Source organism: Periplaneta americana, chromosome 9 (assembly GCF_040183065.1).
Source record: "Periplaneta americana isolate PAMFEO1 chromosome 9, P.americana_PAMFEO1_priV1, whole genome shotgun sequence".
Classification (NCBI taxonomy): Eukaryota; Metazoa; Arthropoda; class Insecta; order Blattodea; family Blattidae; genus Periplaneta; species Periplaneta americana.
This window is the reverse complement of record NC_091125.1, coordinates 155,522,152-155,536,849: the sequence shown is the minus strand read 5'-3', so window position 1 is coordinate 155,536,849 and position 14,698 is coordinate 155,522,152. Positions and strand designations below refer to the sequence as shown.

The 14,698-nt window shown below is 37.6% G+C and overlaps 1 protein-coding gene across 1 annotated transcript in view; it reads left to right on the top strand.

The window, feature by feature from the left end:
* Positions 1 to 14,698, top strand: part of Nup188 (nuclear pore complex protein Nup188) — a 67,577-nt gene that overhangs the window by 13,071 nt on the left and 39,808 nt on the right. Inside the window, exons 4-9 of the mRNA XM_069836187.1 lie at positions 2,626 to 2,883; positions 4,752 to 4,870; positions 5,175 to 5,409; positions 8,107 to 8,394; positions 9,798 to 10,055; positions 13,845 to 13,993. Of these exons, the coding sequence (XP_069692288.1) occupies positions 2,626 to 2,883; positions 4,752 to 4,870; positions 5,175 to 5,409; positions 8,107 to 8,394; positions 9,798 to 10,055; positions 13,845 to 13,993 (1,307 nt within the window). The remainder of the gene's footprint in view (positions 1 to 2,625; positions 2,884 to 4,751; positions 4,871 to 5,174; positions 5,410 to 8,106; positions 8,395 to 9,797; positions 10,056 to 13,844; positions 13,994 to 14,698) is intronic.

The window sequence follows — 14,698 nt, the reverse complement described above, 5'->3', positions numbered from 1 at the left end:
GTAATTAAATGATACAGTATATTTTAATAACAAATATAGATAAGCATGGAAACAAAAGATTATTGCAAAAAGTACATGCGTACTAATCCAGTGGATAAAGGTGAAGCACAACTATCATAATGGACATGCGTCAGTGTGATTTGAGATTGGTTTGCACTTGATCTGCAAATCTTTCTAATCGTCAGGAAATTATTTGGTGACGGTCTTATATGCTGTAAGAACGCGCGACTTTTAATCAGGAAGTCAGTCAGAGATTTCTTGAGAAGGCTACAGTTAAAATAGCAATAAAGGGTTTGTAGCCTAATGTGAATAATAGGGAACAATGTCACTTATAGGAAATGGAGTACTGAAATTGTACAACCATATCGAATGCAAGGATGGGTGGTCTATATAAAAAATCGATGACGCGACACATACTTTCTAATTATGCATTTTATACGTTTTTAAAAAAGTAAGTTCTTTATCGTCTTAAGAATGATATTTCTCTTTATAATTATCAGTTTTAAATATCATCCAAAAGATATATACATTTACTGGACTGCACACAATTTGTAATTTCAAAATGAAGTTGGTAATTAATGGCAGGTACTTGACTGTTTGTCATTCACTCATATGAAGCCAGATGTGTAGACCAATTTACTGACAGAGTCGTTACTCAGGGTGTGCAATAGTGTAATAGGAGGCTGGACTATTCTACACCCACAATGAGATGAGATTATGATGGAGATTTGTTGGGATGTCACAGAGGAACCAGAGCTTCCAGAGAAAACCCAGATCTACAGGATTATAAGCCCAGTGTCCTAGCACTAGACTACTGTGGCGGCTTTTATATATATATATATATATATATATAATTCTTTTTTAAATTAACGTCGCACTTATTCACTTGTAGCATTTGTGCCTCTGCCTACTTTTTTGATGATTATGATGAATTCTGTTCTGAGGTCGGATTCTTTTAGCCCCATATGATTAGATGACATATGAGGGGGTCAGAAGCAAAGGGGTATAAGTGCACTTAAGTTATTTGTGAGAAAATGTGGTTGAAAGTACTAAGATTTCGTAAATTCCGTGAAAATTTTTATTTCAATTTTAGTGTGTGGTGTAGTTAAAAGATGTATTCTTTTGCCACTAAAATTTTTAATGTTTTAGCTTGCCCTGGATGCACTTAACTCATGTTCTTAGAAATGTCACTTGTACCTCTTTGCTACTGACCCCCTCATATGAATACGGAAGTGGGCAGTTTGAATGAAGATGAAGGTAATAATGATGGTGAAATAAACCTGGGGTCCATCGCCGATAGATACCCAGCATTTGCTCTTAATGGGTTGAGGAAAAAACCTCAACCAGGGAACTTGTGCCAATCAGGATTCGATGCCAGGCCTCTCTAATTTCGTAGTCAGACACAAGATGACCACTACTTCAAAGCAATGGATGGTGAAACATATTAAAAAAACATAATAAATAATAAAATATTGTTGTATTGTACACTGCATACATTATGTCCAGACACTCCCCCATTCTTCCTATACAGCTGCGCACGAGATAGGATGAGTCTATTTACGAATTATAGGGGAATGGCTTAGTTTTTGCCTTGAACTCTGTAGACACACGCTCAGCCTTCCCTTCTACTCCTACCCCCTCTACAGAAACGCTGTTCCCGTTCTGCACATCGCGAGTGTCTTGACAAAATGCATGAGCTGTACTTACTTACTTACTGGCTTTTAAGGAACCTGGAGGTTCATTGCCACCCTTACATAAGCCCGCCATTGGTCCCTGTCCTGAGCAAGATTAATCCAGTCTCTACCATCATATCCCACCTCCCTCAAATCCATTTTAATATTATCTTCCCACCTACGTCTCGGCCCCCCCCAAAGGTCTTTTTCCTTCCGGCCTCCCAATTAACACGCTATATGCATTTCCGGATTCGCCCATATGTGCTACATGCCCTGCCCATCTCAAACGTCTGGATTTTATGTTCCTAATTATGTCAGGTGAAGTATACAATGCGTGCAGCTCTGCGTTGTGTAACTTTCTCCATTCTCCTGTAACTTCATCCCTCTTAGCCCCAAATATTTTCCTAAGAACCTTATTCTCAAACACCCTTAATCTCTGTTCCTCTCTCAAAGTGAGAGTCTAAGTTTCACAACCATACAGAACAACCGGTAATATAACTGTTTTATAAATTCTAACTTTCAGACTAGATGACAAAAGCTTCTCAACTGAATAATAACACGCATTTCCCATATTTATTCTGCGTTTAATTTCCTCCCGAGTGTCATTTATATTTGTTACTGTTGCTCCAAGATATTTGAATTTTTCCAGATCTTCGAAGGATAAATCTCTAATTTTTGTAGTTCCATTTCGTACAATATTCTGGTCACAAGACATAATCATATACTTTGTCTTTTCGGGATTTACTTCCATCCCTATCGCTTTACTTGCTTCAACTAGAATTTCCGCGTTTTCCCTAATCGTTTGTGGATTTTCTCCTAACATATTCACGTCATCCGCATAGACAAGAAGCTGATGTAACCCTTTAAATTCCAAACCCTCTGTGTTATCCTGAACTTTCCTAATGGCATATTCTAGCATGAGCTGTAGAGTATGAATATGTGCTGTTTGCAGGAGCTATTTGCAAACATCTTGAGTCCAGAGGAGCAGCCCAAGTTCTGTGACTCGCTGATCTCTCAGCTGGAGAAGCTGGTGAGCCTGGACTATCCTACACCCGAGACACATGGCAGCCTTATGTCAGATCAGTTCCAGAATCTGTGGGTCATGGCGATACTGCGTGAAGAACTGGAGCTGGTGCAGAATCTGCTGTTGTATGTCGACAGCTGTGATCTGCAGGCAGACAGCTTCCTCAAGCTTTTCAAGATCATCCTGGTGAGAGATAGAAACATGCCCTTTCTCTCCATGTACTGAAATCTCAAATATAATGCAGAATTTTTTCTCAGGCCTTGAATTAGATTATTAGGTTTACATATCAGGATAATATTTGTTTTGAGATATGCAATGAAAATTCCTATAAGCTCTGAGTTCTATACAGCCAGCCAACACACGTTTTCAACATTCGTGATGGCGAAAAAGTGATTTTATCTGTCAGTTAGGAATGTATGACATCTGGTGGGAAACAACTGACAATTGGTGGAAACAGTCAATGTTAATTTGTTAAAAATATTTTTCGCACTCTACTGTTTAGTAGTCAATTTTTAACACTCTTACCTAGCATTAAAAGTTCTTTTAGGATTGGCTGTCTAAAAAATGAAGTATAAACATTAATATAATTCGCAACACGATAAAACAACTGAATTAGAATTATTTATTAGGGTGAAGTTAAGACTTTCAGGCCTTCTCTTCCAGTTCACCATAAATCAACCTGAGGTACAAGGTAATTCGTACAATATAACAAAATTATTACATTCAATGATATTAGCTAATAATAATAATATAACATTGTTCACAATTATTTTGAAAATATAGACTGCTCATAATGCAGAATATACAGTAATACAAAGTTAATAAAACAATATTACAAATAAGAATAAATATTAAGCTAAATCTTTAAGCGAAGAAAGAAAATACTAAATTAATATGGAACACTAGCATATAATAGACATGTCTAGCTCCTATTTAATAACAACTTTCTAAGCTTATTCTGAAATGTCGTCAGGGTCCAACAGTTTCTTATCTCGTGTGGGAGAGAATTTCAAAGTCAGGGGAGTCCAACACTAAATGATGAAGAATATGTAGAAGTTCTATGTTGGGGGATAAGAAGTAGACTTAAATCACTTGCGCTTGAGATTGACAATCTTTGGAAGCATGAAGCAAGATACTGAGGAGTAGAGGAATGTAGTATTTTGAATAATAGTGATAGGCTGTGTAGCTGATAGCACTCCTTCAGGCGCAACCACGATAACATTTGGAAGCATGGTGTGATTTGGTCTCACAGGTGAGTATTACAGAGAAAACGCACACAAGCATTATGGGCACTTGCATATGTTGTGAGAGAGAGTTGTTTAGGTCTGTGAAGGGAATGTCGCAGTAGTCGAAATGAGGGATCACAAGTGCATTTACCAAGTGTATTTCGAGGGCAACTGGGAGAATGTCATTTAAGAGCCTAAGCATTGAAAATGCTTCTTTAGTGATTTGTGCGACCTGTACATTCCAATTTAAATTTATATCTATGTGGACTCCTACAATTTTAACTGAGTTACTATATTTTACAATGTACCCATTCATTATTACATTAGGAATTCTTTCAATCTGCAGCAAATTTAACAAGTGCTGGTACCCCACTACTACATCCTGCGTTTTGTCAGTGTTCAGTTTAAGTCCATGAACTTTTGTCCGTGAAAACACTGCTGCCAAGTCGTCATTCAATTTGTTTGTCATATGTTACAGGTCGGTTAATGCTAAGTTCAAAAACATGTAATGAGAAAGTACTGATATTTTCTTTTATTTTTTTCTTTCTGACTTAAATTTCTTTCTATTTCTCTTCCGTTCTTTTTTTCCTTTTCTGTCATTTTTTCTTTCTTACTTTCGTCCTTTCTTCATTTCTTTTCGAGTTCATTTTTTTCTTCTTCTGTGTATTTTTCTTTCTTTCTTATTTTCTTTAATTAATTAAATTCATTCATTCATTCATTCAGCATATACTGGACATTGTCTTTGCAGTCTTTATGGGTCATGTGTTTGCTACCACTAGTTTCTTGTTCAAATGAATGCAGGAGTTGCGCTTGTTTTGCTTGTTGTAGCAACACAATTTCGGCCAGGATCATCTGTTCGGAGTTCTGCTGAATGAGAGCCATGCAGACATCATCAAAAAGATCAGCAACATGGAGGTGATGCTGGTACTCCGGGCTTTGCAAGTTCTGTAAGTTGAAAACGTGTGGATTGTCAGCTATCACCTTCTTGCTATGTTGCAAGAATATAAAGTTGCAACTCATATCAGCGATCTGTATAAATCAAAGTGACTATAGTTTCTTGTTTCTTGTTGTTTTTTGGGGACTGTGTAAAGCTACCAAATTATCAGTCCCTTTCTAACCCTGTAGAGGTGAGTCTTATTGAAAATGATATATGTGCCCAGTCATGTAAGAGCAACCAGTGTCTGCGGAATACGAAAATGAATTCTGAGTTTGTCTCGTGGGTAATAGTCATGGTTTTGTTTGTGTTGACAGTGGCGAGACGGGACGAATGTGGGATGAGACCCACTATGTGAAACTGGAGGCATTGATGCTGAGATTAGGAAGCAGACCAGAGCATGGTCCCATCAACATGGCTTGGATGCTTATCAACTTCATTGGACCCAATGGGGAGGAGCTATTTGATAGCTATCGGCGATTTGGAGAACTCGCCCTTAAGGCAGACTGCTTCTTGTACCTGGAGAGGATACTTCGACACAAGATGTTCAAGGTCAGCATTGCAAACGCATTGTTTTCTGAACACATGAAGTCGTTATGTTCCCCTAAACGACATTTTGGTACTCTATTGTTATTTCAGTCACACATACCCATGCTAAATATATGAGATGACTCATGAAAATATACTGCCAATAATAAAATCTGAGAAGCTTCCAATTTTTCGCCTCTCTTTTTTTATGACCTCAGTTTCTTTATTTCAGATCTGAAGCTTGGTCCATCTACAGAAGCCTAGTTTACAGTGGTGTACTCAAAATGGAAATTGCTTCTTTGTTCTTGGGAACCCTTTAATTCAAAATAATGTCAGTAAGGACCCATACAGCTTCACAAATCACTCTGTTCTTTGTTAATCGAAATCTTTGCTGCATACTGTTTAACACTTAATTTTTTTTAATGTTTCTGTCAGGTTTTTATTTCATATAGCTATTGAATATATCAATGCAAATATTGAAAGATAATAGTTTAATGTTAATTTTGATATATAAACTAAACAAAATGTCTCATTACAGATTTAGGCATAATTGAGGACCGTTTTTGCAAAACTTGCTAACTGCAAAATTTGCAAAATTGAGATTTTGATGGATTCGTTAACATAAGGCAGGCCTCTACATGGTGTTCAAAGCGTCTTAGTAAAATTGGGTTATTTCTCTTCATTGTAGTGTGTCAAAGTGTGTTCTTTTTATCAAAACTTGCTTTCTGCTATAAGTGAGACAACAGCAAAACTTGCTTACTATAGTGTTTTGTCTCTCCTGTATAATTTAGTTTTTTCAGTTAGCAAGTTTTGCAAAAATGGTCCGCAATTACATTAACAAAAATGAAATTCACAAAAAAAAAATCTCAGACTTAATACCCTTTCATATGGGAATTTTGTAACATTCTGGTAAGCAAAGTAGTACATTACAAGCAGGACATCACCAGCTTTATTTTTTTCTCCTTTTTTTTCTGCTTTCCCAGTAGGCAGTTTTGCCTTTTCTAAAAACAAATTTTATAGACTCTTGTTGGATTGGTCTTCATTTCTGTGCCTGTTGCCTGAGATTTTTTTAAGAAAATGTTTTCCAGTTACTATATTGCTTATTCTTGCTGCTAGTGTTGCTTCTTGTTTAATATTTGCACCTTCCTATGTTATCCTTGACCAATTTGTTACAAGAATGTCGGAAAATGGCAGTTTATTTTCTGAGCTTGATTCTAATCTGTAACACATTTTTCTCTTTCTGAACCAGAATCAGCCTACTTCTGAAGCATCTGAAATACTATTATCATCAAGAAATTGCAACATTTCATTCATAAAAACACACGAATTGGACTAAAACAATGAAGAGAAGGCATAGAAAGTTTATACACTACTACCGCAATTAGCAGTAGCATAAGAAAAACATACTTAGTTACTTACTTACTTACTTACTTACTTACAAATGGCTTTTAAGGAACCTGCAGGTTCATTGCTGCCCTCACATAAGCCCGCCATCGGTCCCTATCCTGTGCAAGAGTAATCCACTCTCTATCATCATATCCCACTTCCTTCAAATCCATTTTAATATTATCCTCCCATCTACGTCTCAGCCTCCCCAAAGGTTTTTTTCCCTCCAGTCTCCCAACTAACACTCTGGATTCGCCCATACGTGCTGCATGCCCTGCCCATCTCAAACGTCTGGATTTAATGTTCCTAATTATGTCAGGTGAAGAATACAATGCGTGCAGTTCTGCGTTGTGTAACTTTCTCCATTCTCCTGTAACTTCATCCCTCTTAGCCCCAAATATTTTCCTAAGCACTTTATTCTCAAACACCCTTAACCTATGTTCCTCTCTCAAAGTGAGAGTCCAAGTTTCACAACCATACAGAACAACTGGTAGTATAACTGTTTTATAAATTCTAACTTTCAGATTTTTTGACAGCAGACTAGATGACAAAAGCTTCTCAACCGAATAATAACAGGCGTTTCCCATATTTATTCTGCGTTTAATTTCCTCCTGAGTGTCATTTATATTCGTTACTGTTGCTCCAAGATATTTGAATTTTTCCACCTCTTCGAAGAATAAATCTCCAATTTTTATGTTTCCATTTAGTGCAACATTCTGGTCACGAGACATAATCATATACTTTGTCTTTTAGGGATTTACTTCCAAACATATCGCTTTACTTGTTTCAAGTGAAATTTCCATGTTTTCCCTAATCGTTTGTGAATTTTCTCCTAACATATTCACGTCATCCGCATAGACGAGAAGCTGATGTAACCCGGTCAATTCCAATCCCATACAATAAGAAAAACATATGGTAACAGAAATCACAATAGTGTCAAAAATCTTGCAGTGTAGGCTTTCACGGCCGGAGTCTATAGATGTAGATTCATTTTCCGGGCTGAGAGGCCGTGATCTATTAGTTGGTTTTATACCAGACGTTTCGTCTGCAACTGCGGCCATTATCACGTGATAAGATGTCTGCCGCAGTTGCAGACGAAACGTCTGGTATAAAACCAACTAATAGACCACGGCCTCTCAGCCCGGAAAATGAATCTACATCTATAGTGTCAAAAATGTTTACGAAATGTTCAAGAGTTTTCACATTCTGAGTAAAAGTCATTGCAAGACATCATATATATTAGCCAAAGCTGGTCTTGGATGTAAGTCATTCATACTAGCTCTGAATATAAATTAGACCTGAGCTTCAAAGAAGTTTTAATGTTGTCTGTTCCAGGAGGTTGCGAGGTTTTCCAACATCGCATTTCGCGCTGTGTACCAGATGCTGTTCGTGATAACGAGCAAGTTCGAACAGGAGAGACTGGATGGCATCGAAGGAATCTACAACGTGACAGCAGCTGTACTCATGCATTCTGACAACATCACAGAGTTCTTTGAGAAGCCCCACGACCAGGGCATTTATGTGCTGTTCCAAGAGGCAGCCCATCACTTCCCAGAGTACTTCCTGGTATTTTCGAGAATCGTCGAGTGTTTGTCTGCCTGTGGCCCAAAATACATCAACGAGGTGTGGCTTTGTAATATTAGATCATTAGTGCCCATCATATTGTCATATTTTTTGCACCACAACATAAAACGTAAAAGAAAACTGATATTTTGGTATTAACAATCTATAAAAGGTAAAGGTAAAAGGTAAAGGTATCTCCGTAACATGCCATGAAGGCACTTGGCGGGCATGGAGGTAGAGCCCTGTGCTTTCCATGACCTGGGCACTAGAATGAGGTGGTGTGGTCGGCACCACGCTCTGGCCACCTTTTACCCCCGGGAAAGACCCGTACTCAACTTTATAGGAGGCTGAGTGAACCTCGGGGCCATTCTGAAAGTTTGGCAACGAGAAAAAATCCTGTCGCCACCTGGCATCTATACTAATAATAAATCTGTAGCCGAAATTTTTCTGGTAATTTTCGATTTTCCAAAAATAATTGGTCCTAACATATATAATTAACCACTCTGAAACCGAAAATCGCTTTTTTGAAATTTTTGTCTGTATGTCTGTCTGTCTGTCTGTCTGGATGTTTGTTACCTTTTCACGTGATAATGGCTGAACCGATTTATATGAAAATTGGAATATAAATTAAGTTCATGGTAACTTAGAATTTAGGCTATATGGCATTCAAAGTATTTTATTTAAAAGGGGGGGGGGTTATAAGGGGGCTCGAATTAAATAAATCGAAATATCTCCCTTATTATTAATTTTCATGAAAAATATTACATGACAAAAGTTTCTTTAAAAATAATTTCCGATAAGTTTTATTCTATGCAAAATTTTGATAGAACTGATAGTTAATGAGATAAATGAGTTTCAAAATTACAGTAACGCCATCTAAGGTGGTGTAATGAAATAAAAAACAAATGACTTCGTCTATAAGGGGCCTTGGACAACAACAATCGAAAGCTATGAATCATAGACTACAGAGAATGTTTCTGTGTTTATATGAAGTAATATCGGAAGCTAAATTAACCGATTTGTATAATTAATTATTAATTCACCATTGGAAAGTGTAGTTTCTCTAGATGGACATAATGCTATAATGTTATTACAGTAACTTCTGAGTGAATCGAGGACAGGTAAGATTAAAATAGCTTCTTATGCACAGAAAACTTGATAGGCTATTCTGTACATTCGTTTCCTGTATTTCCTAAAATAATTTTTATGACCAAATGAGTGGTCTCTGGATCAAAATTATCGCATTTTAATTTTTTTAATACAATTTAAATTAAGTAACATAATAAACGATTTATCCTTCTATCAAACACGAATGTTCCCTGGATCAAATATCCTATTTTAATTATGTAATTACTTTATATTTATTTCTAACGCACGGGTATGGCTAGTGTATGGATAAAATAGATTCATATCTGAAAATCCAGTGACAATCAAGTTTCAGCAACATTCAGTTGTGCTTGCAGTTAATGGACTACCTGAGTGCACTGCCGGCCTTCTCAGAGGTGCTGGAGCCGAGAGTGCTGACCACGCAGATGGTGGAGAGTCCTCCAGGGGAGTGGCAGCTTACCTCACCACACCAACCCATGCCTCTTGTGTCATTTGTGATTGCACCAGGCACAAAAGGTGTTTTCAACGAGGACGACCCTTCGAGCATAGTCTGGAAGTGCAAGTTCAACTTCTTCTATGCTGTGCACAATGAGATGCTGCTTCTCATATCACAGGTTTGTCTCGTCACAGTCGCAGTGTTTATCTATATGTAATTCTGATTCCTAAATGGAATTTTATTGTATTTTTATTTCTTATCTGTTTTCATCTTGCATTGTGCATTTAGTTGCAACTTACAATATCCCATAAAGATTAAATATAGAATATAATCTAAATTTAACAGAAGAAATATTGACATCAGAAGTAAGCACTGAAATAATGAAACAAGTGTCTTTAGAGACAATTAATATTAGGTACCCTCCACAAAACTGGCTTCATTTATACACCGACGGATCCTTGATCTCCAGAGAACGAGGTGCCGGTGCAGGTGTTACGTGCTGTCTCTTCTCACTTTATAGATCTCTTGGATATGGAACAACAAGTTTTGATGGCGAAATTGTTGCAATAAGTGAAAGTCTCAGGAATCTTCTATTTCACATCAATAAATTTAAGAATGCAGTTATACTGTCAGACTCCAAAGCAGCTATTCTATCAATAGTCTCTAAACACACACCTTCATCTCAAACAACAGAAATAACTAAAATGCTCTCTCAATTAATATCACTCAATAAAAGAATTGTATTCCAATGGATACCATCCCATTGTGGAATCCTGGGAAACGAGAATGCGGATGCACTAGCAAAGAAGGGCAGCACTGCTACTTACAGACCTGTTACTAAATCTACATATTACTCTGTGAAAAGATTTATTAAATCTACATACTTAGACTTCAACAAACAAAATTTGATAACACAATCCCAAGGGAAAAAATGGAACTCTCTGCATCATAATCCACAGTTAATTCCCGATTTACCACGAAAATCGTCTGTAGCTGCATTTAGATTGGCAACAGGCCATGATTGTTTGGCCAAACACCTGCATAGAATTGGAATATATCAGTCCCCTAACTGCCCATTGTGCAACTCAAACCAAGAAATGGATTCGGAACACCTCAAAACCTGTGCTTCAGTGGCTGACTATGATAATATCTTCGAAAAATATTGGAGTGCAAGAGGTCAAATGACTTTATTGTCAAACACCTAGCATTAGAAAACAACAACAACAATATCCCATAAAGATTCCCTTCTTGTTTATGTTGATGCAAAAACACATCTTTTATACTTATCAAATGGAATCACTTCCCAACTAATACCCCCTCGCCGATCATCAGTAGAGTCACCAAAGAGCCAATTGGCTATTCTCCAAAATTGAGACAATTTATCGAGTCATAATCCAATAATCATCTCACCTAAGAGCCAATTGGCTGATATCCTCTCACAGATCTAGTTCTAATTCAATAGAGTCACCAAAGAGCCAATTGACTATTCTCCTAAATTGAGACAACTCGCCAAATCATAATTAATAGTCATCTCATCTAAGAACCAATTGATGTTGCTCTTCAGTGTGTTACTCAAATTTCTGAAAAATCTATTTGCATACTCACCGACTCCAAGGGGGCTATATTTAATATAATTAAATATGTACCAAACCTATATGCACATAGAATTATTCCAATTCAGAAACAACTAAGTAAACTAAAAGAACTCCAAAAGGAAATAACATTTCAATGGATACCTAGTCATTGTGGTATACCTGGAAACGAGAAAGTCGATAATATTGCAAAACAGGCAACTTCAAGTGATATCTCTATCCAATGCTTTTGCTTCAGTGAAGTCTCATTTTACAAACCTATGGATCAACAATTGGCTCTCTTCTGACAAAGGAAAAATTTTACAGTCTGTACAAAAGAAACCAAATTACCTCAAAATGTACAAAAACTTGCCCAGACATGTTCAAACATTTTTAACAAGAGCCAGAACAGGTCACATTATCACTCAATTGTACCTACACCGATTTCACATTTCTGATAATCCTACTTGTCTGTGGTGTAATAATCATGATGAAGATCTGGAACACATTCTTCTATACTGTCCATCCATAAACCACAAAAGAAGTAAATTAAAATCATCAGTACCAGTTGCAGAAGACACAGCCCTGCAGTATATATTGACTACACCCCAACTCTGGCTACTAGCAAAGGCATCTATAATGAACACCGATCAAAATACCCCTCATTTCTCGTGAAAAACAACAACTGAATAGACTACAGTGGATTGTATGTTGTCAGCAAACAGCTGGATACATTAAGAAGATTGATCTAAGAGCCAATAGGATAATCTCTGAAAATGAGACAACTTACCCTGGCTAAGATTTTTCCATGGTTTTAAAAATTTAAATTATGGTTTATTTAACAATGCTCGCAACTGCAGACGTTATATTAGTGTCACCGGTGTGCCAGAATTTTGTCCCACAGGAGTTCTTTTACATGCCAGTAAATCTACTGACATGGGCCTTTCGCATTTAAACACACTTAAATGCTATCGACCTAGGCTGGGATCGAACTCACAATCTCGAGCACAGAAGGCCAGCGCTATACCAATTACACTACCCAGACCGACTCCATGGTTTTCCTAATGCGCTTAGAGAAATGTCAGGATAAGCCCTAAAAGAAATGGGCCACAGGTCTACATCCCCTTCCCCATAAAGATTCCGGTATTTTTCCAAATTTAAATTTTCGACATAGATGCTCTGGCTCAGCTTTCATATATTACCCAGTTATACAAGTGAGGTTACTCAACTCTACTCACACTGCGAAAGGACAAAGTACCTTCCAATGTACTTCCAGCAGTTTTTCTTCCAATTCTGCAGGCACTTCTCTAATGCCTCCCCATCTATTTTCGTCTTTTTCCCCTTCAAAATTTTCTAGAGCTCATTCAGCTTAGCAGCGAAATCCGAACTGAGACAAGTGGTCAACAGGCTTGGAGCTAACATATTTAGTTTTTCTGGCCCCAAATCACTTACAGGACGCATTTCGCGTACCTTTTGTAGTTTCTCCTACCATATCCCTCTCTCTGTATTCAATTCACATCAGGAGCCAGGAGCTGCCACTGCTATCAAATTTCATAATATTGTAACTTTTATTTCAACACAACAATGTAACTTTTCTTGTCAACAATAATAATCACTTTCTATACTGAATTTAAACACTCCCGTCAACAATGTGATTTCCACTCCACACAGCAACACAGTGTTCGTTATTGCACTCCACAGACGACAATGACAATTCATTGGATTATTGAGAACAACAATGTAATGCTAATCTTAACTAATGTTCACAAAGCACTATTTACAAAACAGAACTGTCAGTTCACAGTTCGTTGCCTTGGCTAGTTCCTCTAGCTCATTCACTCAAGTTCACAGTATATCGAACCCATGGCTTCTAGAGACTGGAACTCCACTGCACTCGAACTCAAGTCTTCCAACTGCATTGCTTCCGCCTGGACACTGCTCAAGTTCACTCGTGTGTCGAACCCTAGACTGCTGGTTCACAAGCTGAACTCACTGTCCAATACTAACAACTACAACAACAATTGCTGTCAGCTCATTTGCGTCTCTTATTTATAATTAAACCATAGTTTCCAGAAAGTACGATGCTCGAAATTTCTACAGATGCCGAGAAGATGGTGCCTTTCTAGACTTCTCTGGATTTCGCCCCTCAGTTGCAGCTGCTTTACTTCTCCCTCTCTGCCGCGGCCCAGCATGTCGCCGTCTCTCCTCTCCTCTCTACGCCGCGCGCCTTGCCCTCTTGTGGGACGCGTGATCGAGTCTCGACGTGGCTGTCACAATATGAAAAGGCTATACACCAGAAGATGATGATCTAAATAACTATATAATCTGTGTTCTATTATTAATTGTTTTGTTTAGTACCAAGCAAGACCAGTGATCAAACTCATTATGTCCTGCAGGCGCAGAACACCGTAGGAGACGTGGGTTCCACCACAATGAAAAATGTGATCTCTGCATTGAAATGTCTGACTAACCTTCTGAACTCAAAGTGCAAGATAAGTGACGAGATGATTGCGCCTTTGGAGACTGTATTCGTGGTGGCAGACAGGTGAGATATTGGTTCAGATTTAAAGAAACTGTAAACAAACTAGCTTAAAGAAAAGTGAGTGAAATTACAGACACAAGCAGGTTTTCTCAGGGTTCCATATTTCCTTTTCCATAATCTAACATAACAGAACCTCATTCACATAACACGAACATAAACTTAAGGTACGGTCACACGTCGCTACTTTTGCTGTGCAACTTTTGTACTGCAGCTGCAAAAGTTACGTGTCGTGTTCACACGTAAGCCAAAAGTAGCGCGCTGATCGCTACTTTTCGTGCTGCGCAAGCCAAGTGCCGCAAAAGTTGCAATTGGAGGTTGCGAGTCTGTTCACACACAAGGCACTACTCTTGCAGTCGTAGTCTTGCTGTAGATTTCCAGATCTGTGTTGACTTCTCAATATACATTTTGTGGTTATGTTCGCATTATTATGAAACTCATGTGATAGCTTACTTATTTATTATTCACTTTTCTGTCCTAACTAGAATTCAGAAATTGGCATTATTTTTACTATGAAGCTATTAAAACACCTGTATACTTAAATGATAACCAACAGCATATTCATGTAATCAATGTTGGCAACCCTCTTGTTTGAAACTATGCTACGGGAAATTTAAAAAATGAATTATATCGTCAGCATATATACTCAGTCTGTGTTGTACATTTAGTAACTGTTACAAATAATTTATTTTCATCACATCTAACATTAAA